At 41.1% G+C, this 25,948-nt stretch overlaps 1 protein-coding gene across 2 annotated transcripts; it reads right to left on the reverse strand.

Annotated features, from left to right (window-relative positions):
• Positions 1-230: 230 nt before the first annotated feature.
• sec24b (SEC24 homolog B, COPII coat complex component) lies at positions 231-25,883 on the reverse strand. 2 transcript variants are annotated; one of them, XM_023393619.2, is made up of 24 exons: positions 25,610-25,883; positions 24,276-24,953; positions 23,799-23,960; positions 21,626-21,757; positions 16,677-16,760; positions 15,814-15,977; positions 14,832-15,016; positions 14,441-14,543; positions 12,007-12,133; positions 11,739-11,848; positions 11,320-11,432; positions 11,007-11,125; positions 10,252-10,307; positions 9,699-9,905; positions 8,928-9,051; positions 8,224-8,382; positions 7,723-7,896; positions 7,140-7,250; positions 6,475-6,650; positions 5,717-5,854; positions 4,832-4,936; positions 4,179-4,271; positions 3,463-3,566; positions 231-1,267 (listed from the first exon to the last, which is right to left on the reverse strand). In XM_023393619.2, the coding sequence occupies exons 1-24, from the start codon at positions 25,701-25,703 to the stop codon at positions 1,153-1,155; spliced, it is 3,633 nt and encodes a 1,210-aa protein (XP_023249387.1). In that variant the 5' UTR covers positions 25,704-25,883; the 3' UTR covers positions 231-1,152. The 2 variants fall into 2 exon arrangements, with proteins under 2 accessions (XP_023249387.1, XP_023249388.1); XM_023393620.2 differs by lacking the exon at positions 21,626-21,757.
• Positions 25,884-25,948: the final 65 nt, after the last annotated feature.

Raw genomic sequence — 25,948 nt, forward strand, 5'->3', positions numbered from 1 at the left:
AAATTGCAGATGTTAATGGTAATGTGTCGAAACATTAGAGCAGTTAGTCAATATCCTGAAAAGTGACATGTTGTCTGAGAATGGCGAGCGACATCGGCCAGTTTCAAGTCTGTGGATGGAAAATGTGGGAACTTGAGATGCCTGACAGTAAATGTTACCAATAGAAAATAATTCTGTTGAAACCACAAATGTCTGTTTATCAATGCCACCACCATATGAAAGAAGCAGAGTTCTGTTTTTGTTTTTTATTTAATAAGCTGTTTCATAAATTATCGCACATAAAAGATTCTTCTCAATAGTTACAAAGTGGAGAGCAACTCGAGTTAGCGCCTGGAAAAAATAAAACAAATGAGAATAAGATTGTTGACAGTGGGGGCTGTTTCTGTTTGAGCTCAACAAAAACCAGTTCACAAAGCGGAGCGGAGAGAAGAGGGAGCGGAGCCGATGGCGTGGGTTTCAAACGTCCGACCACCGTTGAATCGTGTTTCCCGGTCGTCGTCGCCTTTCCTCGGGACTAGCAGCAAACAAAAACGGTGACATGCGTATTTTCAAAGCACATGCCGAAAAACAACAGAAGGAATTCTTGTTTCTGTTCTCCAGTGTATTCAAAAGTGTCTTAAAATCAAACCGAGGGAGTGAGGAAGGGAATAAATTATAAAATAAAAAAAGAAGGACAGCACTAGCTACATGTGAGGCTCACGAAAACAAGTCAAACTAAAATGTACTGAAGTGGCATCTTCTTGGCTCGACTTTCTTTCCCCTTCTTTTCTCATGAGTGATGGATTTGACGGAGGGATAACCGGGGGCTTGACAGTAATTGAGTGGCAGCGAGGAGACGCTGGAGGAGCGTGTGACAAATCCTTCATTCATGTTTTCCTGTAAATCTTTATTCTTCTCCACAACGACTCCCCCTCCCCTCCTCCCTTTCTGATGGTCAAATCACAGCTGACCAATGAGCTTCGAGGGTTGATGTGTTTGATAAGACTGTTAAAAGGAAGGGGAGGTAACCCACCTCGGTAAAACTGGTCTGAGGAAGCGATGGTTGTCCGTCATTTGGCTAACGCTAATTTTCACTCTATGAGGCTGAAATCCTTCCTCGCACCAGGTCTGAAGATTCTAGCGGCCAGGGTTTCTCTCGCTGTGGATGGTGGCCTACTTGGACATTTGCAGCTGAACGTGCTGCAGGAATTCGTGGTATGAAGAAGCAGACTCTGACCGATCCTCCACCATGTGCTGGAAGAAAGTGGATTTAACTGAGGCATCGTCCCTGCAGGAGAAGAAAAAAACAAAACAAAGACAAGCGTTAAAGTGATAGCAGAGCCTGGTTTGTTATTATGGATTCTATGAAAGGCGATTTTTATATACTACATATACAATACAATTCCTGAATTTTGGTTCTGATGTCAAAACAACAGCCAATTACTTTTTGTAATACACCGACTATGCATCAGTACCTCAGACAACGCCACGTCAAATAACCCAAACTATTACTTTGCGTTAGCTCACAGGACGGGGTGATGGTACTGCACCTCAGCTGCACAGCACCCACAAGAAAAGTTGGAGTGGTTTGACTTGTCACCTTGCTGCAGTGATGCACAGGTGCAGGTGGACTCCAGGGCCTCTGGGACATCACTGTTGGGTTTGGCTGCAGGTGCAACTTCTGACCAACCAGACCCATCAGTGATCAGAGGTGGAAGAGGTTTGAATGAGGTTTAAAGCCAGAGCTCCTGTTGCATTTTCAACTTTAATTTATATTCCAATTTTAGATCAAGTCCCGTAACTCACCTCCCACCTTATCACATGCACTGTTTATTCACTGTTTCAGCTACCAGTCAGTCCATTTGTACTGACAACAATCCTCCTCCACAACAACACTGTGGAGTCAACATGTAGTTGAGCAACAATGCATCACCACAAAGGAGCAGGAGGAGGAGGGGGGAGGAGAGAGAGAGAGAGAGAGAGAGAGAGAGAGAGAGAGAGAGAACAGAAACAGAAACAATACAGAAACAATACCTTCCCTGTGGAAGCCTTTACTACCACTGTCATCTGTGACCTCACTGCTTACTATGTGTTTACACTGGAAATAGTTTTCTGTCAACCTCAACCCCTGCTGGGAGAAGGTTTCAACTTTAACATGAAACACCCCGTTTCTGTTCAGTGCCAGGCGAACAGCTCGCTGGAAATGTGAGGACATTTTTTTCAGAGAGCTGGCAAGAACAAGCTCATCACTGTCAGATATCAGGGTGCAACAAATAAACTATGGGACATAACGTCTCATTCTTTTTAGCCTGGTGGTTTAGATGCATACTCTCTCTCTCTCCATATATATATATATATATATATATATATATACTCACTATAACTGTAATGCCAACAGTTTGATTCCACCTTCCTGTCACCACCCCCTCATAAAGGGGCTGACTAGATTTTCATTAATAGTTTACATTAAAGAAAATAAATGCCAAAAATATGGAAACATGTCTCAATTCAAGAAGCCGTCTTCATAACTGCTTGTTTTGTTCGACCAACAGCCCAAAACTTTCTCAAATATATTCAGTTTCCCATCGTATAGAGAGAGAAGCAGCAAAAGCTCCTGTTAGAACATATTTTTTTTGTGGATTAATGAATTTAACCATCAAAACATTTACAAAATGAATATCCTTATTACTGCTTATCTCAAAGCTGCCATGTCCCAGCAATACCGCTACAGTGTGATGTGACCTGTGACCTCTATACGCGGTGATTTGTGCTTCTAAATTGTTTACACCACAAATTATATTTTTATCTGATGGATATTTCAGTAGCTTGTCGCAGTAACCTGACAGCATTTAATGTAAAACATTTTGGCTTTATATTTATTTTAGATGGGGTGAAGAACAAAGCGAGGACTGTGTGGTAATTTCAATGTCCTAAAAAATAAATAAAACTGACAATAATAAGTATCTCTCCGCTCTCTCTACATAACCTGATTTCACAGCAGCAGGAAAAGTAACGTCAATGAAATGATCTAAAAAACACTCATCTCCCAAATTTCTCTTCTTTCTAATGAACCAACAATAGAGCCTCTAACAGGCAAACCTCCTCACGTCTCTTGCAGCTACTACTATTGTTAATAGAGGAAGTGAAAATGATTTCAGTTGCAGTGATTTGATGTCGCTGCTGACAGAGAGAAGAAACCGCCTCCTTTTATAGGCAGGTTTCCATCCACCAGAGAGGACATACCAAAAAAAAAAAAAAAAAAAAGGAAAAGTTGGTGTGTCGACAAAAGCAAAATGCAATTAGGTGCAATGGACTTAAAATAAATAATAAATAAATAAATCAGGACGTACATAAAGCCCGCCTCATGACCCTCTCACACTTTCTAAAATCCTGCATCTGGATATGAGAAGATGCGTTCAGTCACGCTGGACGCTAAGTGTTAATTAACGTCAGATGTTACTCCAGATGTGCGGCAGTGCTTACTTGACGACGTGTACTGTTGAGCTGAACGCTCTGTTGTCCTGCAGCCAGTCGAGGAACGCTCGCACTCTCTCGGACAGAGGAGTCTCCAGCTCAGGAATGTGACTCTGAGAAAGAGACGAGAACAACAACATCAACAACAACGCTGTTTTCACTGCAGCGTGTTTCAGATAGGAAACAGAAAAAGTTGAGTCACACAGTCATCTAGAAATACGCTTGTGGTTTGTGAGTAGGTGGCTCTGGGACGCAGTGACCTCTTAGTAGAAAAATAAAATAAACAGCATAAACAAGTGCTGACAGCTGCTGTTTGTTCTGTGTGTTGCCATCGCGGCCACAGTGCGGTGATGACAGAGCTTTCTAGGTAGCTGGACGGTTTGTTAAAAAGCTACACCAGCAAATCTGTTCTGCTGCATGAGTTATTTTTTAACAATGCAGACAGAAATGCAGTTGCTCTCTGACTGTCGAGTAAAGCTGTGACTCATTTTCAAGGGAACATGTAAAATGCTGGATTGCATCATTCATGCAACAACTGGAACTGGGCGGTGGATCTTTTTGTCCGCTCAAGACGTACAACAATACAGCCACTTCCCTAATCACAGTTCATTTCCTGACACGTTGGATGTGGACGAAACCTCCTCCCTGAACAGACTGAATAAAAAGCATAATTTTTAATTTGCTCCTGCTGAATGGAAAGGTGCAGCTTCTTTTGTCTCACTCACCATGTTGGGGGGTATTGAAGCGTAGTTGGGGCAGCCCAGAACATCTCGTACGAACATCTCATTGCAGCATTTACCGATCCACAGGTAAAACACCTGCAGACAGAAACAGAGCAGCGTCAGCACAGAGGATCACACTTTCCTGATCTTAAGTAAAGATCAATAAATTCATAAATAAATGCACAATTAATAATCCTCACACCTGAGAGGCTGGAATCTGCAAATGTTTGTATTTTCACTTGTTTTCCTTTTTCAATTGTTGCAGCTCTATGTGCAACAATCAAAGTTTATAGTAAGACTGATATTCACTGTCTTTGTATTGGATTCTTTCTTGTCAACAACTGGAATGATTCAGTTTCCCCTCTGTATTTTATTGGTTTGGGTGGAAATCCCCTTTAAATTAAATTATGTGACACTAAAATTCAGATTGGCAATGGTGACGCAGCTGTTGTTGCTTTGTTGAGGCTCAAAACGAGAAAACACGAGAGTTTTCCCAATCCTTAACTTCTCCTTCTTATAGGCCAAAATGCAATAGCCTTTAATTTACTTCCAAACTCGTAGCAAAAGAAGAGAAAAAATATTCATGAGGAGAAATAAACTTCATGTCCTTTCTCTGTAGCGTGCTTTATGAATAAATAATAATACTGAAATCTTACATTTCCGCAGTCCATGAGGAAAGCTCCATCTCTGCTCACCCTCTCAGCGGACAGGTGGAGCAGGTGAGGTTGTGGAACCACTGTGTCGTTCAGATGGAGCGCCCCCTACAGGTCACAACAAAACCGCAGCAACAGATTAGGTTTTTATCTCTTGTTTTTTAAATATCAGAAGAAGAATCACTTCAATTAAAAACTATGTAAAAAGTAATTAATGTGTGCAGTGAGAGTCGTTTTCCAGTTTCCATAGAAACTTAAATAATGCTCCAAAGGTTTACGATGTTCAATAGTTCACATGCAAATACCCAAGGTTTCCAAATAATTAAAAAAGATATATGCTGAAGGCTTTCCCTTTTAGTTATTTAACTAACTCAAAAAGTGACAGTAACAAAAATGTTGCGACCAATGTAACTGAGTATTTTTACTAAAGTATTTGTACTTGACTGTTTCCATTTTATGCTACTTTATAAATATTGTACTACATTTATCTAATAACTATAGTTGCTATTTACTTTTCAGATTAAGATACATACAAAACAGCTCCACCTTTAACATGATAACATCGTACATAATACTGAACATTATAATAATAATAAACACATAATAACCACAATGTTAAATATGATAAACGACACTCTGAAAGCCATTTTGCACGATTCGTTTGATACTTCATGTACATGTTGCTGCTAATAATGTACTTTTATTTGAGTGAGGACTTTTACTTGTAATAGTTATTGCTACTTTAACTTAACAGTAAAAGATCTCAATCATTCCTCCACCACTGGTTATGACTCTTGTAAGTTCAACGCCTGTTCAACAGGGTGTATCCAGTCACTCCAACTTAACTGACTCATCATCCGAATACAGCTTAGCTCAGTCTTGTCCTACCTGGTCTGACATGTTGTCCAGCCTGTACAGGTCAGGATGAACCATTCGCATCAGCTGCTGCAGCGGCTGCGTCTTGAACTCGCACATGGCAAAGACCCGCTCGTCCAGCCGCGTGCTGGTGCCCGTCCGCAGCGCTCTCTGGAGAGAAATGTTTTCAACACAGATTTATTTTTGTATTCATTCATTCAATTTCAAACTCTTAAAAACCTCTAAAGCTCATAACCCTGACAAATACTAATAAAGCAGATCCATATATTCTAATAAAGGTGGATTAAACAGAGGCTGCATCAAATAAGAATAAAGGAGGAATCAAGATGATGACTGATAATGGTTTATCATTTAATCGTCAAGAATAACAGTCCATAGATGATGGCATCTAATTTGATTTTCTTGTTTCCAGGTATGTTTTTATTTTCATTTGCTCCGTTAGGGACCATGAATGGTTTAGGGTGTGCACTAATCTGACCTTTAGGGGTTTTTGTCTCAGATGACACAAAGGGTGTGAGCTTGTGTCTGAACGTGAACACACCCTGGATGTATGAATGGATGATGAAGTTCTGGGTGGATGAATAGAGCCAGCGACTGTGTAGGAGTCCGTCTTTTTTATTTTGCACCTCAGGTAGAGTTTTCAGGGTGTGTAGTGATGATGTAAATGCAGTTCTAATTATATTCTAAGATGTGTCATGTAGCTGCAGAGGTTTGATTACTGTGCGTTCTTTTGTGTCTTTATGTGCCAATTCCTGTCAAAAAAGCCGCACCTGTTTGAGCAGAGCGAGGATGTAGAGAGGGAACAGGCACATGGAGGCGGGAACGACGAGGCCCGACTGCTGCAGGTTCGACACGTTGCTTTTGTAAGCGCTCACCAAGTCCACCACCGCGTTCACCAGGGCGTCCCGAGCATCCGACAGGCTGGATGATATCGACCGGTCGATGGCTGGAATAGGAAAGCAGAAAAAACGGGATGAAGAAGAGCAGTCCACCTCTGAAAAGGCAGCAAATTCCTGCATCTCCTAAGCAGTTAACTCAATGTGATGCCTTTTGAAATGTTGCCATCCTTAACTAAACACTGTCATATTTCTTTACACTGGTCATTTTCAAACCATACCAAAGAGTTTCAGATCTTTTCATCTACTTTTCCCCCCACGTAATAGCTTTAATCATTTGCGTGCATGAACTTGCTTGAGTTGTTTAACTCAACACAGCGAACCAAGTTTCCATTCAGTACATTCCTGTATGCAAATGAATGGGAACCAATGGCGAAGGCCTGAAACGTTACAGCATTGGTTTTCAACATTTTCTTCTGGTGCTTGATAATATGTTTAAAAACATTTTCACATGTGGGCAAAATAAGTTAATACTTTCCAAGGCAAACTAACGTACTTAAAAATAATGTGATATTTAAGTGTTTCTGTTAGAGACTCACCCATGTTGGCCAGCAGACAAGTGATAGCTTGGACATCAGCCCCAGCGTACACGTCACTCAGCTGGTTGACCACTGGCAGACACAGAGTGTGAACTCGGATACGCCTCTTTCCTGTAGGAATGATCAGAGACAGTAAAACTGCAGTTTTTTTTTTTGTTTTTTTACTTGTTTGGAAATCAGAGAGAGGATTAAAGAGATTTAAGCAAAGAAAAAAACTTCACAATGCAGTGGCATCACACTTACATTAGCTAAGTAGGTTAAATGAACTATAAAAAGCCATTTGCAAAAGGATTAGTATTTGACCAACTGAGGGTCATGTGTCAGCATCCAAATATTTTTTTAAATCCTTTATTCATCAAATGGTGTTTTACTGTGGAATAAGCATTAGTAACTCTGCTCCACATGTTCAACCCAGGAAATCAGCCAGAATAACTACACGCTGCTCCTGCCGGCTGCTGCAGCAGGTCAGCTTGTAAAAGTCTTAAATGGCACTCAGACGTATTGAAATAGTGAAGAATGTACTTTGGCCAGTGACCCGCAGACGTTCCCTCACAACGATCAAAGTGTGTGTGAGCTTGTGTACCTTTATTGGAGGTGTAGAGCAGAGCAGCCTGGAAGCAGGCCAGTGATGAGTCTGCCAGAGAGTCTTCGATTGACATCTGGACAGCGAAGGCAGAATCCGGGTTCACATTGGCCAGGGACAGCAGGTCGGTGGAGCGCACAAAGAAGTTACCGTGGAACGTGTGGATGGATAAACCTGAGGGGCAGACAGGAGGGCAGGGACAACAATTAGGTTTGAAAGAGTTATGCAAAACAATTGCAGAAAAAAAACAAACAAAACTGAAATGCAAAAGTACACCACATGTTCAGGTAAACAGATGCAAAGACGAGATATCACACAGCAGGTTGTGGAATTGCACAGATGTTTAACCCTGTTAAAAGGTAAGAGGCATCCAGGCAACCCAGTGTCAATAACAGCTGCCAACCAAGTGTTACCTAATCTTAAGTGACACGATAAGTAACATCGTCATATAGGATAACAAATGTCTGGAGGGACAGTGCGAGTGACATCTGATCCAGTTACCTTTAGTGCATCGTATTCTCATAACCGCCTCGAAGCCGATCTTCCTGGTGAGGTAGCGCTCGAGATCTCCTTGGAACTTCTCCAGCTGTGCCGGGTTGTGGATGTAATGAAAGGAGGGGTAGTAAAAGATGCTGCCCGCCGAATACTTGGAGATACAAGCTGGAGAACAGGAGCAGGGAAAGAAGAAAGGTTTTTTATTTACAAGCTATAGAAGGGTACAAACTTTCCTAGTGGTTCTCAAACGATTGCTGTCACACACACACACATTTTAATTTGGGCATTATGCTTTAAGAGATGCTCCACTGAAAATCTATCTCTTGAGTATCAAACATAAGCTTGAAAGGAGTTTCTAGAAGACTGCAGATGTAGTCATCGTAGATTCAAAGCTGTTACAATGGACTCCAGTAATAATCCTGAATCAATCTGTGCCACAGAGCAAGCGACCAGCTTTTAAAAACCACCTTTTAAACCCAAAGTGACTATTTGACGCAGAAAAGAGAGAAGAATAGTAAAAGAAAGAAAACCTCAGGCTGATTCAGTCATTAGTTTTTGACGTAGCCTTTCACATTAATCACTAATTTTGACCTCGTTACCGATCCGTTAGATGTAAAGACATTTCATTCTGAATCAATGTACTGGAATAAACAGACCAGCTGACCAAAGAGTGACTAAAGAGTGTGAATTTTGGACGTAGGCATTATTACCCAGTGAGGCGAGGTCAGCATACTGGGAGCTGAGCAAGAAAAGATCCACCCCAATCTGTTGTCCTGAGCAGTCCAGTGCGAGTTTCTTATAGAAGTCTGTGGCGGGGCCGAGATTCTGCACTCCCTGGAAGATACAGACTTGTTACAAGAAAGTAGAGGAGGAAACCACCAGCACCAGATTTAGGAAGGGTGTTTTTGGACTGAAAATATCCACAAAATGATTTATGATATAACTTGTACAAGGATGGAGACAGAGGGCGCATAATTTGGCTGATGAAGAGCCTCCCTTTTTTGTATATTTTCCAAAGCTTCCTTATTTTTATTTTTAAGCCTTTTCTATGGAAAGTGATTGTCTGTTCTTTAAAAAGGAACTCTATTCTTAGTTTGTATTATTAATTTTTGGAAACCACTGCAGTAACTTCTTGGCAGGGTGTCTAAAGTGAAATGTGAGATCAAATTGTGATGTTGTGGCTGGTAATAACAGCGGGTTGTGGAAGGAATATAAATATGGCAGTACTGAAAAATCCCAGGACAATAATTATAAATCCACACAGTAGGGGTGGGGGGTGGGGAGGGGCAGTGGAAGAGACATAATTTAGCTGTTTCTCATCTGTCATATGATTTGGTTTAGGAATCATAAATCACAGGGAACAGGACACTACGATCATCAGCAGCACATACCGAATCCAAAATTCATCCATCAAAAAATATTATATTACAACCACAATTAAGTGCCTTAAAACAGTAAAATATCTGCCCTCTCGCTCATACCTTACTACTCGAGCGCTGGTTGGGGTCTTCCCTTGATTGCAGCATACCAGCACCCAGCGTGGGCAGCTGGGTCTGGAAAACTGTGACGCGGCCCCCGGTGGGTGACATGAGCTTGAAGGCGGCCTGTAACGCTGGGCCGAGGGCGCTGTGGGTCTCCCTGCTCTGACTGAACATGGCCGGCAGCGAGGTCAGCAGGTCCTTCACCAACTGGAGGAGGAAGAGAAGGAGGGGGGGAGAAATTTAAATGAGAAATAGGAAACTAATGGAGGTGGACACAAAGAACTTTCATTAAATTCAAGACTTTATTTAAATGTAATGAGGAGAGGAGCGGGGAGAGAGTGAGACAAGGGCATGAACATGAGGAAGATGAAGGGAACAGAGGTGAGAATGGATGGATGGAGGACAGAGGGAGAGAGATGAAAGGGAGGGGAAGAGCAGGTGGAAGAAAGGAAACAATGAAGGGAACAGATACAGGAATGTAAGAAAGAAAAGGAAATGATCGGGACAAGAGAGAAGACTCAAAGGAACTAAAATGAAGAGAAGAACAGTCTACCTCTTTGCTCTCCTTCAGGTTCACCATCAGACTGTCATGAGACGGTATGAACACATCTGCAAGAAAAAAAACAGCGACACAAACCAAAGCAGAAAGTTTCACAAAATGTTCAAATCGTATGAAAATATGACACGTTCCCAATCCTACCACCTACTGACGGCAGGTAGAGCTGCTCTCTTCCAGTAGCACTTGACTGTGAGTAATTGAACTCATTTTAAACATCAGGATGCAATTTAAAGTCAAGGTTAGTGCTTCATCCTTTTTGCAAATTACATAGCAATAAATAAAACACAATTTCTCTATAGTTATTTTAACAATTCGACCAAGATTTAAATCATTAAACTTATATGTGATCCGTATAATCGTGGAGATATGTGGATTCTCATCCTCTGGGGATATGAAGTCTTTTGGAGATATGAAGTTAAAATCCCCCAAACCTCAGCTCCCAGTAAAATACTATTATAAATGTCATGTTCCACATCAACTGGTGGCAACTTCAGGTGAATTTATAGGCCTCTCTTAAGTTAGCATCTTTTCTTATTGTAATTTAAAAATACTCTAATTAATTTGGAACATATTCTGGAAATAAATAGTATTAAATACTTTCTGTGATAAATCTATTAAGATTTCTTGAAAAATAATCTATATTTATATCTGGAGACTGCTGCCACCCACTATCAGCAGTTAAAACAGCAAAGTTACTTTCCCTCCTGATGATGTGAAATCTAAATCCTGATTCCTGTTACCAGACGTACCGTCTATATCAGACACCACCAGCATTTGCGGCTGGGACAGTCCCTCCTGGAGGTTGTAGAAGTGGATGGTGCTGTCGAAGGTGAGGAAGCCCACCCTGGTGCGTGTGTCCCCCGGCAACCTGAAGCACACAACTACCTTTTGTCAGAACTGGTTTAGATAGAAAGCCCAAAGAAAAGTATTTCAGGGAAAAGGCTGTGACAGCTGTTTATAACATCTGCTTATATTAGAGAGTGTAGACAATTTAAATTTCTTTACTTGTGCTTTACTGCAAGAATCAACCAGCGACGTTGTAAATATATCAGTATGACTCACTTATCCAGGTTATCAAGAAGTGATTCACAGAGGTACTTCAGGTAGCCTGCCTCCACTGCATTGTGAGACACATCGAGGACAAACAGGTAGACCGCCGGCTGAGGAGGTCGCAACTGGGAGAACAAAAACACATCATCAGTGGCGATGTAATGAACTTGATACATTCTTAAAAAGAGCTGACTGGATGTGAAAAGGCACGAGTTAATTTCATTATTAATTCAGTAAAGCTTCGCCTCACACTCTCTTTTGTCTGTTAAAGTTCATGCAGTGTGCACACAATAGCCTTCAGATGTCGTAGCAGCAAGACAAGACTGCCCTCTAGTGGACAAACTTTCACACTACATGGAAATTCATAACTGCACAACAAACATTATACAATAAAAATTCACTATTCTACAAGAAGGACAGACGTAGCTTACCATGTAGTCTGAGGAGGCGATGAACTCCACAGTGGAGTTCTGAACCTCGGGTCTTTTGTGGGGCTCGCCATACGACCTGGTGACTGGGTTGTACATAAACTCGTCTGGAACTGAACAAGAAAGAATAAAAGCGAGTGAAACATCTGCAAAATTATGCAGAACACAAAGTGATATTACATTAATAAACATATAGGACAGGACAGAGCAGCTGAAAAAAGAACATGAGGCAGAAGAAGATGTAGAGAATAACTTCTGACTGGACTCCTACCATCATTGACCCGGTAACAGAGGTTACACTTCCACCTGCGCTGGTCCAGGAAGGTGACGAAGGGATTGATGTAGGTGCGACAGGAGCGACAGCGCACTATCGTGTTTGAAGTGATCACCGGTAATTGCTGCAGAGGAGAAAAAAAAAAACCAAAATGTGTCTTGTGAGATGAGTGTTTCAAATGGTAAATGGACTGCACTTAGTGTAGTGGTTTCCTAGTCTTAAAGACTATACAGCGCATTCATACATCACACCCACACTCAAACTGATCGAACAGCCATCAGGGGCACGGATCAAACCACCAACCGTCTGATTAGCAGATGACCCGCTGTACCTCCTGAACCATAGTCGCCATTTTTTCCCCTCAAAATTTTACATTTTCGTTCCACTTTCAATCATGACCTTTTCCAAACATTCCACTATTCATGACTCAACAAACGACTGAAGAGAAGCTTTGTTTGTTTCTTAGAGAATGTGATTGAACAAATCTTTGCAGCTGCAGTCTTGTCTGACCCACTCCCCCGTCCGTCTCTTATGATTGTGTGATTGTACCAGGGTCGCTGTAAATCCTCTACACTTTTACCTTAGAACCTATCAATTATATAGTTATTCTTCAGTTCACACGAAAGCTGCACTGTCTATTGTTGGACTAATTGATTTCTCTTGCAATTTAACAAACACTAGAGGTGAAATGATTAGTCAGTTAATCACTTAGTCAGTCAGCAGAAAATTAACTGGCAACTATTTTGAAAATCCATTAATCGTTACAGTAATTTCACAAGCAGAAAGTATTTGTTGATTCAAAGTGTGAAATGTATCTGTTTTATATCATTCTAAATGGAATATCTTTGGATTCTTCATTTGTTGGACAAATTGAGAAGTTATATTTTGAGCTGAAATTTGCATTTTTATTCTTATATTGCATATTTATTACTTTCTGACATTGAACAGACCAAACAATTGAGAAAATTATCATTTGTTACACCCTTGGCAAGGAAGCTCTGATGCCGACGTGAGCTCAGTATCTGCTTGAAAAATGAAGCAAAGCAGATTCATAACTGCCTTTATTTTTTTTCAAAAACAAATTCTCAGCGGTTCCAGGATTTAGAGGTGACTCTGGTAGAAGTGTGTGAGGAGAACGAATCTCTGTTTTACATTTCAAAAACAAATGATCACAACAGCAGCGTTGTGCTGTGTGAAATTGGCAAGTGTAGTAGTGTGAAGCACGTGGTGACTGTGAAACCTGTATCCATGGTGTTACAGAGAAAGCAGTAGCGCCTGGGAATTGGCAACTGTTGCACAACCTGAACATGGTTCCAAGGTTGTTGAGCTGTTTTACTACATGAATACGAATTAAAGTGTTTCTCAAGGTCTTATTTTTGTTCAGCGAGTCCCTTACAAATGGCTTTAAAATGTACTTGTCCCTTTCCCAGTTTTCTCAGGCCTGCTACACTGTTAGAACAGCCAGAATACGTCCAACAGGCTGCAGTTGTTGCTGCGAAATAAAGTTTCCAGCCACTTCCGAGCTTTGACCAGCGTTTGGCTCCTATCGCTGTTTTTCACGTGGTATCAGTGCATCGCTGTTCTTCGTCAGCTCGCTCTCTGACACCACGTGACCTAACACCTCTATAAATACACTCACGACAATCTTCCTTCATCTTATCATCGTCCTCCTGTACTGCTGTCACTGCAGCTGCAAACGCTCTACAGAAGACTCCTAACTGTCTCAGTATGTCGTGAGCAAAGAAAGCAAAGAAAAGAGCAATAATCCACAACTTTTACAAGCTGAAAGCAAAATACAGTGAAATATAAAATATACATTCATGGGCTACAGACTTTTTTCAGACAATCCAATGGGTTTTAAATTGTTTATTGGCTTAAGAAGTGAGAGACTTTTCTGAACTAATAAAGAAACAATAAATTTGAAGATATGGTTTCCACTGGACAGCATTGGTATACGAATATTAATTTAATCAAAGCCTGTGGAGGGATCCTTATTTCTGCGCAGCATATTTTGTGTTTTAGTGTAATGAGGAAGAAGAAGTGAAAAGAACTGCAGCCTGCAATGATGGTTTTTAATCTCAGTGTGTGGTACCACACCAGACTAACGTCAGCTATCACCAAAACTCTCACCACAAATCAGGAAAAAAAAAAGAAGTTCTGCAAAACTTTACAATGCAACTGCTATAAGTAAGAGCAGCAGTTTCCTAACACAATTTATATGATACGATTATAAGAAAAAATGGTAGAAGTTAAAGAAAAGTTAAAGCTCCAATTCAAAAACTTTATTCCTGGCTGTCAAAAAGCCCTATTAGTCACCACCCTACAAAAACATTTGAAGCTCATTTATCTCTAAGACAGCAAAATCTATCTGAGACAAAAGCTTTTTGTCTGAATGTTTCACTTTGTTGAGCTTGTTATAGTTCGCTCATACCTGTAAGTCTCTGAAGGGGTGAAGGAGAAGGCCCAGAGGGAGCCTGGCCTTGTTGAGTAAAGCCTGGGTCTGGGGGATGCTAGTCAGTGTACACCTGAAGGTCCTGATCAGCAGAGACACAAGAGAGAAAGAGTGGGTTAGATAACACATCTACAGATTACACATATCCTACTTTGAATTTCATTAAGTCTTTGAATTATAATGTGCACTCACTGCGTTCACTCACTGGCCTTTACATCTTTTCAGTTTTGCCTTATTTTACCCAGATGCTTGGGTAGATAACAAGCCTTTATTTGGTAATCGAACAGTGAACTTAAATGCAAAATTTCATGCTTTAATCGCAGTTGTAGCCTTGGCTAAGATTAGTCAAGATCCCCTACACTTTACTTACTGTGGACTGCAATTGACCTTCCTGAGGTCAGGGCTAAGGTTGGGTTCAGGGGCCTCCAAGGGCCTGGGGGGCAGCAGGTTCCTCTCCTGCAGAAGGTTGACTGGCCTCAGGGCCTCCACCTCCAGCTCTGGCACCCCGCTCAGTCCCCCCAGGGCCGCAGACAGCTGGGACAGGTTCGGAAATGGCTGAATAAGAGGGAGGGCAGAAGGAGAAATAATACGTTTATACCCTTGTGATCAATCCAGCCTGGTGTTGAAATACAACAAGAACACTTCTACTTCTGCAAGAGAAGATAAGAAATTCAACTATCAGCCTAACTTACTGCCAAACTGCAATAAAGATTAGTGAGAGAAAGCGTCAATAACTTCATTAATAGTTGTTAAAAGATAAAACTGGCATTGATTTGTTGAAACTTGTTTATAATGAACAGGATAGAAAAAAAAAAAACAGCAGCTTCATCCTCATCCTTAAACCTGCAAATGCTGTACTGATATGTTTGGCCACTTGGGGGCAGTATAAACGGGTTTTGAACACAATATTTGCATATCATCACCTTTTAAAATGATTTGTCACCAAATTTGTCACCAAACAGTTGCATATTTACAAATCCAGCCACAAAGCAACATTATCACTCAATTACAGTCATACTTCTGGACAACTGGCAAGTTTAAGTTCAATGGTCACTCTCTTTTAGCTGTTTTTGGTCTCTACCAAGTGCTATGGAAAAGATCTGGCTCTTCAGCTGCTGAATGTTCTACTATGATCACCAGCTGGTCTGTAACTGTGCCTGTCTGCTGTTTAGTGCTGATCAGGAAGCATACAGTGGGATTTGACTGCTTTTTTTTTCTCTGAAAACAGCTGTGGCCAACAAAAACAAAATATCTGACAGAGATATGGATCCAGGCTGGTATAATTGCTCATCATTAAATGAATCCACAATAAGAAATCACCAGTCAACACTTCTCAGGAACTGTGGCCTCACCTGGGAGTACTGCTGGTAGCTCGACTGGCCGTACAGGTCATGGGTTGGGGAAGAGTCACTGTGGGAGGCCGGTCCCTGCCGATAGGCTGGCTGCATGCTGGGGTAACCATAGCTACCATAGGACTGAGCCTGGTTGGTCATGTCATTAGAAGGTGGCATAGAATCTGAAGAGGACAGAGAGGTCAGCATTAAAGTAATGTGATGTATATTTGAAACACACAAGTGGTTTTCAGTGTTAGTATGATTAAATGCAAAGATAAAGTTTGAATACATGATATTTATTTGGGAAATATGCATGTGTGCATGCACATGCTTAACTTGCTACAACATGTTTTAAATTCATTTCAAAGTAGAAAAACATGTAATTATATTGATCCAAACAACTTTCAGACACTCCCTGACTGTTTAGTTTCACTTTCAATCAACCTGCTGTGTCAATTTGTTTTTGATTTTCTGTTTCAGAAACACTGAGTAACACTGTTTGACCACCTTTATGATTTTTGGGTGTATTTATCACCAAAGTCAAACCCTGTCTCCAAAATGCAAATCAAATTTAATTCAAGAAATATTTAAAATTGATGCCTGAAATAGGGAGCACATTATCAACAGTGTTAGGGGAGTATTAAAGTGTCGTGCAGACTTTCTTCTAAACTCTTACAATATAAGTTATAAATAGATATTGTCACAGAACCCTTGCACTCACTGTGAGTTACTTTCAATAAAAGCAGCAGGTCAATGCCAAAACTAATAAAACTATCAACTCACAGGGGCAGCAGGCCTTGCTAAGCGCTTTGTGATGTGATAGATTTGTGTATATGCCTATTATTTAGATTTACAGTAATATGTCTATGATGAAGATATACCTGGATAGTTGCCTCCTTCGAGGGAATCATAGCTGTTGGGCACCGGAGAGGCACTGCCAGTGGTGGAGGAGGAAGTGTCACCACCTGGGAGAGGAGAGAGAAAGAATGACACACATTAAGAATTAAAAACTGAAATTACAAACAAAAGACTGGATGAGAGAACTGGAAGAGTAAAGAATGAATTAAATATAGATAAACAAGGACCCAGAGGGATAGCTAAATAAAAAGTACAACAAAGGACAACTAAAAAAAAGCTAAAAATAAAAAGTAAGAGAGACAAAAGAACGAAAGAAAGGCTGAAAGATAAAATAGGAAGATTAAAAAGAGAATGGAGGACAGCAGCTGTAAATGTAGTCAATAAGGAAGAGGGAAGGAAGGATGGTCAAGATAAAAATGAAAGAAAAGGAGGGAAAGAGGGAGAAGAACAAAAAGATGAAACATTAACGAGAATGAAAAGGGGCTTTTTTTTTTGTTTGGCCATGAAGTGTGCTGTACTTGGACTCCCTCTGGGCTCAGAGAAGAAGAGAGGGAAAGAGCAGGCAGAGTGAATACAGGGAAGAAAACACGATGAAAGGACGCCGCAGCCTCTGAGGACAGAAAATATGGTGGCAGCCGAGATAAAATATGGAGGATAGCTACATTAGAATAGCCAAAGATTATAAATATTATGGTATCAACTCTCGATTTCTGTCACTCAGTCTTTGATTCACTGTTACTTACTTTAGTTTCCATCTCATTTCCCCCATAGTCTACGATACACACAGTTTCTCCCTCGGTATTCTCTACTACACAATTCATAATGTTTTGGGTTTTCTTTAACTCATGACTTTGGAAGGAAAAATGCCAGCAAAAGGTTTGGAGGAAGAAGAAGACTGACCAGCTGATGTAAACAATGCAGGTGTTAAAGACATTTGCTAGGAAGGAAATGGAGACACATTTGTTTGACCTCAACGATGCATGTTGGTGAGTATCACTGAAGTGTTTGTTCACAACAGTGCTTGAGGAAGTCCCGCATTAAAAATCTTACTGAAGTAAAAGTATAAAAAGGACCATCAGCAGAATGCACTTAAAGCATCATATTAAGCGTTCATGCAGTAAAATATATGACATTATTAGATTAATACTGATGCATCACTGTGTCAGCAGCATTTTTCAACTGCTTTATATACAGTTAGGTAGTTAAGTCCAGCGGTTGCCGACCTAGCTGCAGCTTCTTTTTTTTTTTTTTTTACCCGCTTTTCTTCAAACAGCTTCATGACTTTTACCCTTAGTTAGTGATTTCATACATTTCCCAGAAGGCCTTGCAACAGCTCAGAGAGACTGAGGCAAGAAATTGAAGCAGTGCAGCAGCAGCCATTACTCAGATCTCAGAAACTCAATAAGTCTAGTCGATACAGTATAATGGTGGCTTATGGTGCATTCCATTAAACCCTTACACCCCCGGTTCAAGTCCAGCCTTCATTCCATGCCATCCCACTATCTCTGCCCTCGCATTTCTTGTCTCATTTACCACTGTACCTTCTGAGTCAAAGGCAAAATGTAAATCTTGTAGATGCAATGCATTATGATCTATTGCAGCCACTGTTTTTCCTCTCGTGTGCAATAATGAATAGGATTTCCAACAGGATTACAAGGGTAGAATATTTCAATGAACCCGTTAATGCATGTGGGCCAAAAGGAGGGATCAACAACAGCAAACCAAGACATGACAGGCCTGTGGCAGAGAGCTCATTGGACAGGAGAGGATCCAATTATCTCCGACTAAATCAGACCAGCAGACTACTGGATTATCTGCTCTAGAAGAGGAGGATGAGGAGGAGGACACCAGGACAGCTAAGCCCTCTTCCTCCTTCTCCAAGATTCTTCTGACATGTCCTCCTCTTCCTTTGTTCTGGCAGTTCATAGAACAATAAAGAGGATACTATCAAGAGTAAAACAAACCCGTTCATTGTTAGCGTTGCCCATGCTGCAACTTCTTCTGCAGTTTTTGATTTCCTTTTTCTTCTAACCCTCATCAGCTGGTTTCAAGATCTTTAGTCACAAGCCCTTCACTTGGCTTGCCCCCAGGCTGTTGCCACTCCTCGTTACTGATAATTAAAGCTCCATTCACACTGTGGTCGACAGTGTGCTCTTTCTAATCTGTTTCTCACCAGTGACACTGATCTGATTATCTACAGTCTCTGTCAACAGTGAAAAAGGGTGCTGCAGGGGGCCCTTCAGTTTTCACCAGGAATACATAGATATCATGTGTGTTACAAAATGCAACATGTGTTTAACTAATGAACTCAGACTGGGCACAGCACTGCTTTGATAACAAGTGCATTTGATGTCATTCACTTGAGACACCACTCAGCATTTTGGCACCAGTGCCAGGATGACTCAGCAGGTTTGGCAAAAACAAAACAAGGCACAGCAAAGAAATCAAAATGCTGTTATGTGTCTTGAATTGAAGTGTTCATCTCAAAACTAGCAGGGAAGATTTAATGTCTTAATATAAAGAAAGTGCAGTTCACACTTTTAGCAATTAAGGTTTACAGCTCTAAGTGTAACTGGAATATTTCATAAGGTTATAATTGTGTATTTACAATCGCACTTGCACATGCTTTTTTGAAATGTGGCTAAATGTATAATCTATGTTTGGGAATATCTGTGTGTCTATTTTTAATGCCCATGAATTTGTCTGTTTATAAACTGTATATGTTTATTTTTGTACAAAGGTCTTTCTCTAAAAAGAGATCCCAATCTCAATTAGACTACCTGTTTAAAAAAAGGATATAATAATAATAATAATAATAATAATAATATATCTAATATATATATAATATAGCTTCTCCTTCTTTCTTGATTAACTTTTTTATTCAAAGTTAGTAAATTGAAACGAATAAATCCGGTCTACTTAGGAGCGTCATGTTTAATTGCCATTGTTGCCCATGTGGACAGGGTGATAATGACATCCTGCTGACGTGATCATAATGTCTTATTTTTACATAATTCTGCTCATCAAATGAATGTTTCCAAGCAAATTGTATTTGTAATTATTATTGAAAGTTTTGTTTTACAGATTTGAAGAGTTTTGTCTGCACAACTGTGGAACATTGGTTGATCATTTAAATGTAATGTTCATATTCAAGAAAAAAAAGATTTGGATTAATAGCATGACATCCAGAAATCAACAACAAAGACCTCTGTAAGACCGAGCAACACCACTGAGAATTGGGGAGATCATGAGGGGAAAGCTGAAAGCTAAAACAAGCCTCTCTTTTAATTAAGTGATGTGCTAATGAGTGCTGGGTAGCTGACAAAATCTTCGCCCGTGCTCGCTCACGGGGAGTGAGCGAGTCAGCAAACACATACACAGAGAGCCTGCACCTGGCGGCAGAGGAGTGGCTATATTTAAAAACTTGTTAACCTCTGGCTGATGACACAGCTCCTGAGGGATAGTCATCCGCAGAACACCTGAGTGGTACATAACATGCGTATGTGTGAGACAGAGTGAACAGAGAACAGTATTATGTCAGCCACAAATTTAAGAAGTAGAAGTTACTTTCTCAATTTCAGTTACTATTGAATCTATGAAGTTAGTAACGTTTCTGTAAGATGATTTAAAGTCATCTAATTTATCATAAAGCAATGCAAGTAAGATTAATGGGGATTTTTAAAATAAATAAGAATCACTCTTCACTCCTAAGCAACAAAGAGAGACAATATATTAAAAGCCTTCTTTTAGTCAAGCACATTTGGTAAAGTGCCAACAAGCTATTGCCAACAGGGTCTTCCTCAGGCCAAATATACAATTAAATCATTTAGCCCATTATGTCTGAATACTCTGAAATATGCCCATAACAATTCCACTGGGCCCAAATTTGCCTTTTTCTTCAACAGTCTGAAACACTAAACCAATGCAAAATTATAAAAGCATAAAAAGCTTGCAAAGCAAATAAAGTTTACTATACAATAGAAGCAGCTTATCCTCACTGTCGAGAAGATGAAACCAAAAGATGTTTTGTATTTCTGCTTCATAAATGACTTAAATGATTAATTATACGTAAAATATTGTGGATTAATTTTCTGTTATTTGCAAACTGAATCATTTCAGCAGCAAACACCTTATAAGAAAATGTTTTTCATAAGACTTACTGAGCTCAATATTCCAATATCAAATCTATTTCCAACTCATATCCAAGGGCATGAGGTCGGCTACTTCTATCTGAGCTCTATAGCCGGAGGAAGGCTGAAAGAAAGAACACAACGTGATTGATTTTTTTTTTTTTTTTTTCCCACCAGCAGCCACAGTTGGACGGCTGTTGGTAATTGGAGGTGCACTTCAGACGGATGATCATATCCCAGTGATTACTAAGTGAAAGCGAGCTAGACAGCATGCAAGGATGAAAGCATCCACTGCATGACAATTAGAAAAGCAGAACATGGCTGAAGGCTTTAAAGACAGACCGAAAAGCTAACCTACTTACCTGTTTATCTTTCTGAGAAATAAAAATTTCATGTCAGTCAGTCAATGATAGAGCAACAGAGCAGGGTTTAAAAGATGAATTCAACATTTAGAACGAGCACTGATATCCGTGAAGGGGAAAGATGGTGAACAACAGGTGAACTTTGGAAGGCTGTTGTTGAGGAGGCAGCAGGAAGGGGAGGGAAAATCTGATTAGCCTATTAGAGAGGGGAAGGTACGGATGATGGGTGGCAAACTGATTGAGAGAGTTGGGATGTGGAGCTGAAGTGACAGTTGTCAGACACAGAACAGGAGAGCGGTAACGATCAAAAGTGATGTTGCATGAATGGGAGGTGGAAACGCACAAATGGGTAAAGGTGACGGGTAGAGTTATGTTTTTAAAGAAAGATTAGGGGCATGGCAAGGTTTAAGACATAACTGAAGGGAGTTTTGAAGAAGCAGTACAAGAGGGGGTATGGGGGAGGTAAAAGCTAAAGCAGACCTGCTTCCTCATCCTCATCCTCCTCCTCCTCATCATCATCAGAGCTGGATGACGAGGGAGCTGTTGCTGGGCCTGAGGTGGCGGCAGAGGCAGAGCTAGCTCCACTATTAGCAACATATCCATACTGCATGCCTGTTGGAAGGGGGGAGTCGGAGAGGTACATAAGAAAACTGTCAAGACCGGGTGATCGACAGCAGACAGGACGGCGGTGATCATGCAGTACACTTCATTCCAATTGATTTGTGTAAATGTTGTGTGTCTAAGTGTGTGTGGTGTGTTGAACTTGATCACTGATCAAAGTAGCTGGCGGGTTGCCCATTTTCTCAGACAGACCACACAGAGGACATCACTGATAATCTTTGTTGTCTGTGCGTAACACTTACAAACCCCAAAATATAAACAGGCCAAGATGTTTTGATATTTTTTGGCAATGAAAGAAGAATTAGTTTCACAATCAGGAATGTTGCTTAGGCGTGTTTTCACATTAACTCTGTATCAAAGCCTACACGTAAAACCAGTAAAACTTTAGAGGCCAAGTGAGAAGCCGGTACAAAAATGTCCAACGGAGACAAACTAACAACTTAAGGCTTACATGTGCAGTTAGGTTTCGTGTGTGCATTAGATATCTCTAGATGTGTCAATGATTGGAGCACTTGAAGATTTGTCATTTCCTGAGGGACTTTATTTCCCTCAGTCCTGTTTTCACAGGCAGAGGTTACTCCCAGCCTGTGGATTACTCAACGAGCTCCACCAAATTTTTTGTTCCCTAACATCTTGCAGCTTCACAAATATTACTCAAATGTTTCACAATGTAACAAAAATGCTGCAAATGACATCTCAATAATTTGCCACAATAATTATAAAAGCTGCATTCAGTGTTACCAACCCAGATAAGAATAATTTCATCACTTTATTTCACACTAATTCACCACTGGAAATAATCGTGAAAACCAAGCAGGTCTTATAATACATTCCTATTATTTAGGTGTGTCCTTTGTTTGTGCTGCTGTTCTCTTGCTATTGTATTACATGTTTTCTGTAGCCTGAGGCTATCATCACTGGGACAGAGGAAACTGATTTAGACACATTTTACTGGCAACACAGAGTGAAACATCTGCAAAAACGTTGAGGTTCTTACGTTTCGGTTTCTCTCTACATGGACAGACTATGCAAAGCTTCGATAGGCTATTTGCTTTGCAACCCAAATAATGATTAAATGCAAGTGAAGCTGCTGCAAGAGTCCTTTGGTCTGAACCTGCACAAGAAGGTAACAGTGAAAAAATTCACCAGTCAGAACCAAAGTAAACCAGCAGCTTACTGGTAGGCGGTGAGTTCCAACATGAAACCCTTGAATTTGTATAAAGGCTCACACCTGCACATTTGAAAGTGTGTATGAGTGTGTGTGTATGTGTGTGTGTGTGTGTGTGTGTGTTTGTGTTTGTGTGTAAGAGACTACATATGGTACATTTCCAAAGTGCAGCTGTGGTTATCTAAACCATACAAACACACACACATCTGCACTGTAAACTTCAAGCAGGATTTCAAACATTCAACTTGTACATCGGCTCAGTGAAGAATTTGCACTAGACAAAAAACCAGACCACTGGGCACAGAAAAACCAAAAGCTGTCATTTATCTCTATAATGAACTTATGTTCAAACACCAAAGTAAAGCAGGTTAGAACAAAAGTTTTCACTTCATGACATTTTTCAAGTATGTAGATCAATTAAAAGGAAATCTTCTCAAACTAATGTGTGTACTAGTGTGGAGCTCCTTCCCCAGGTTATGAAACCAAAAACAGGAAACTGGCATACGTATGTATTAATGTTTACATTTCAACATAAAAAGGGTTTTCAGTGCCAACTTTTCAAAATCACAAAAGAGAACTTTAAACTATCTAATACCTGTTGGGTAATTGCATAATAATAGTTTGTCAACTTCCATCTTTATACATACAGAAACATAAATATAAAAAGCATATCACTAACATCCATATCTAAAACACTCCACACTTTCTAAGCTGTTGTTCATCAGTACAAACAATCTGAAAGAAGAGCAGTACTGATGCTGAGGCACATTTCTTAAGTTACTCCCTTGTGAAGCCCCGGAAAACCTACTGAAATGTTTTCTATTAGAAACTTAAAAAAAACAAACATCTGAATCTCATAGCTACCTTGGTGGCGGCCCGGCGAGGAATGAACTGAAGTGGAGGGGGTTCCTGAGGGCAGCCGTTCTCCATCTGGACCACCAGTGCTATGAGTGACCCTGCCGTAGGAGTCATAGCTCTGAGGTGCCTTGTGGCTTTGGTGATAGTGTTGGTGGACTGTGGTCTGAGCTGCAGCAAAAATAGGGCATAATAGAGGAACATAAAAAAAGGTAGGAAGTTTCCAACAGGAGAATGGTGTTTCTCTAACTAAACATCTAAAAACTACAAATAGCATTTAAAGGATTAAATATCTGTCAATCAAATGTCCATTAAAAATGACAGGCTGCTTCTCTTCTCAACTCTAAAACTAACTTTCTAGGAATTCTGAATGTTTACTTTTAGATTCACAAATATCTGATCCATCCATATAGTGTCAAGGAAAAATTTCTCACTTTCCAGCAAGCAGCTGATCAGCCTCAGCATAACACAAACAGTCACACCTACCTGTGCTTCCTTGACCATTGACCGCTGGCACCATCTGACTGGGAGGACCCCCGCCATACCCGGGCTGCACTGGTGTCGTGGAGGCTGGCTGAGAGGTGCTGTACTGGTGAAGGGGTGCACCCATCTGGATGGGCATGACTCCAGGCGTGGAGGTGCTCTGCGAGGAACTCAGGGTGCCATATTGGCTACTTCCTGGCGCTGATGGGTATGAAACAATGGGGTAGAGAGGAGCTCCAGGACCGCTGGCTGGCGCAGGAACCAAACTGGGATGCTGCTGCTGTGCTGGGGGAGCATGGTACGACTGCTGTCCATAGTACGATCCTGGAGTGGCATAGGGTGGATGCTGCTGCTGTTGCTGCTGCTGGAATGGCTGTTGGTTGTACTGGGTGTTTGGCGGTGGAGGTGCTGAAGAAGGGAGGGTGGCGTATGGCTGAGAAGGAGGGGCAGAGCTCGGGGGAGCACTGTATGGAGAGGGTGCTACATGATGCTGAGGGAGGTGGTGGTGCTGCTGCTGATGGTTGTTCTGGTAGTAGTTAGCACTGTGGGCACTGTTCGTAATGGGCGCTTTGTTTGGAACAGGAGTGGAGTGGGCAGGGATGGTGGGGTAGCTCTGTTGTTGAGGTGGGGCTCCATAGTAGCCTGTAGGTGGATACATGGATGGGTATGTCTGTGCTGGACCTGGGAAGAGGGAGGAAGCGGTTAAATACAAGTTCAATGAGCTCAGTGTCAAATATTTCTGTCCTACTTCCTCCCATCTTAGTCAAGCCAGTAGGACAAAGCTCATAAATAAAATACTGAACGAAGATTATCATTAACTACAAGCAACAAGCTTCATCAGCAGCTGTTACCTCAGCAGTGGGGGTTAAAACCAGTTAGCTCTCTACTGAATATGCATCCCTTACAGCAACAACAGTCATAAATAAAACCCGATTATTTCAGTGTAAAATAAATTGGGAGGTGGTATATTAGAGCTTCAGTATAAAATGAACGCTATGAAATGATGGTGCGCAATCTGTCACACAGCTATTATCATGCTAACACTTTGCGTTCGCTTGATAGCTAACGTTAGCAGCTATCTCTCTGAGGTTTCAGTCTCTAGGTCAGCTCTTAAGTTAGCTAGCGTTAGCAACTGATTAGCTTTGGGTGAAACACTTTTTTTTGGCGATTTTACACGTCGACCTAATTTATACATAATGTCACTGTTATAATTAATACCAGAGGACAGTTGTTTAAAAAATTAAAAACTCAGCGCAGCGGCAAATTATCTGGCATCACAGAGCGTTAGCATGCTAACACTAGCGGTCTGGCTAATCGCATCACCCGGCCTGTGTTACCATTCTGATAGGGGGGCGCAGCTCCACCGTTCGGTGTTGAGTTCTGGTTGTAGCTGACGGAGCTGCTCAGGTTAGTGGAACCCGGCGCAGACATCGCTCTGTCCTCCCGTCCTTATTCCCACTGATACACGGGTGAGTAAATACACATTAGCGTCACTGTCCCAAAGCCTGGTCCACCCCCTCAGAAATGCAGTATATTGGCTGCTGCTGGTCAGTGAGGACCCGGGCAGCCTGGCCAGGTTCGCTCGGCTGAGAGATGAAGCTTCCAGTCTGGATGTTGAGAGGAGCTTTACTGACTCCTGTGGCTGTGGTCCTATCACTCCCCCCTGTGGATTTCTA

This window comes from Seriola lalandi, unplaced genomic scaffold, assembly GCF_002814215.2.
Source record: "Seriola lalandi dorsalis isolate HSWRI2012SDOR001 ecotype SW California unplaced genomic scaffold, Sedor1 jcf7180002054940, whole genome shotgun sequence".
NCBI lineage: Eukaryota > Metazoa > Chordata > Actinopteri > Carangiformes > Carangidae > Seriola > Seriola lalandi.

Excerpts from the sequence above, each read along its gene's own strand:
- sec24b (XM_023393619.2), bottom strand. The coding sequence starts at position 25,703 with ATGTCTGCGCCGGGTTCCACTAACCTGAGCAGCTCCGTCAGCTACAAC. Across the intron at positions 21,758-23,798 it reads CTCGCCGGGCCGCCACCAAG|GCATGCAGTATGGATATGTT; the intron begins GTAGCTATGAGA and ends CCCTTCCAACAG. Across the intron at positions 7,251-7,722 it reads GCTCTACACCTCCAATAAAG|GAAAGAGGCGTATCCGAGTT; the intron begins GTACACAAGCTC and ends TCATTCCTACAG.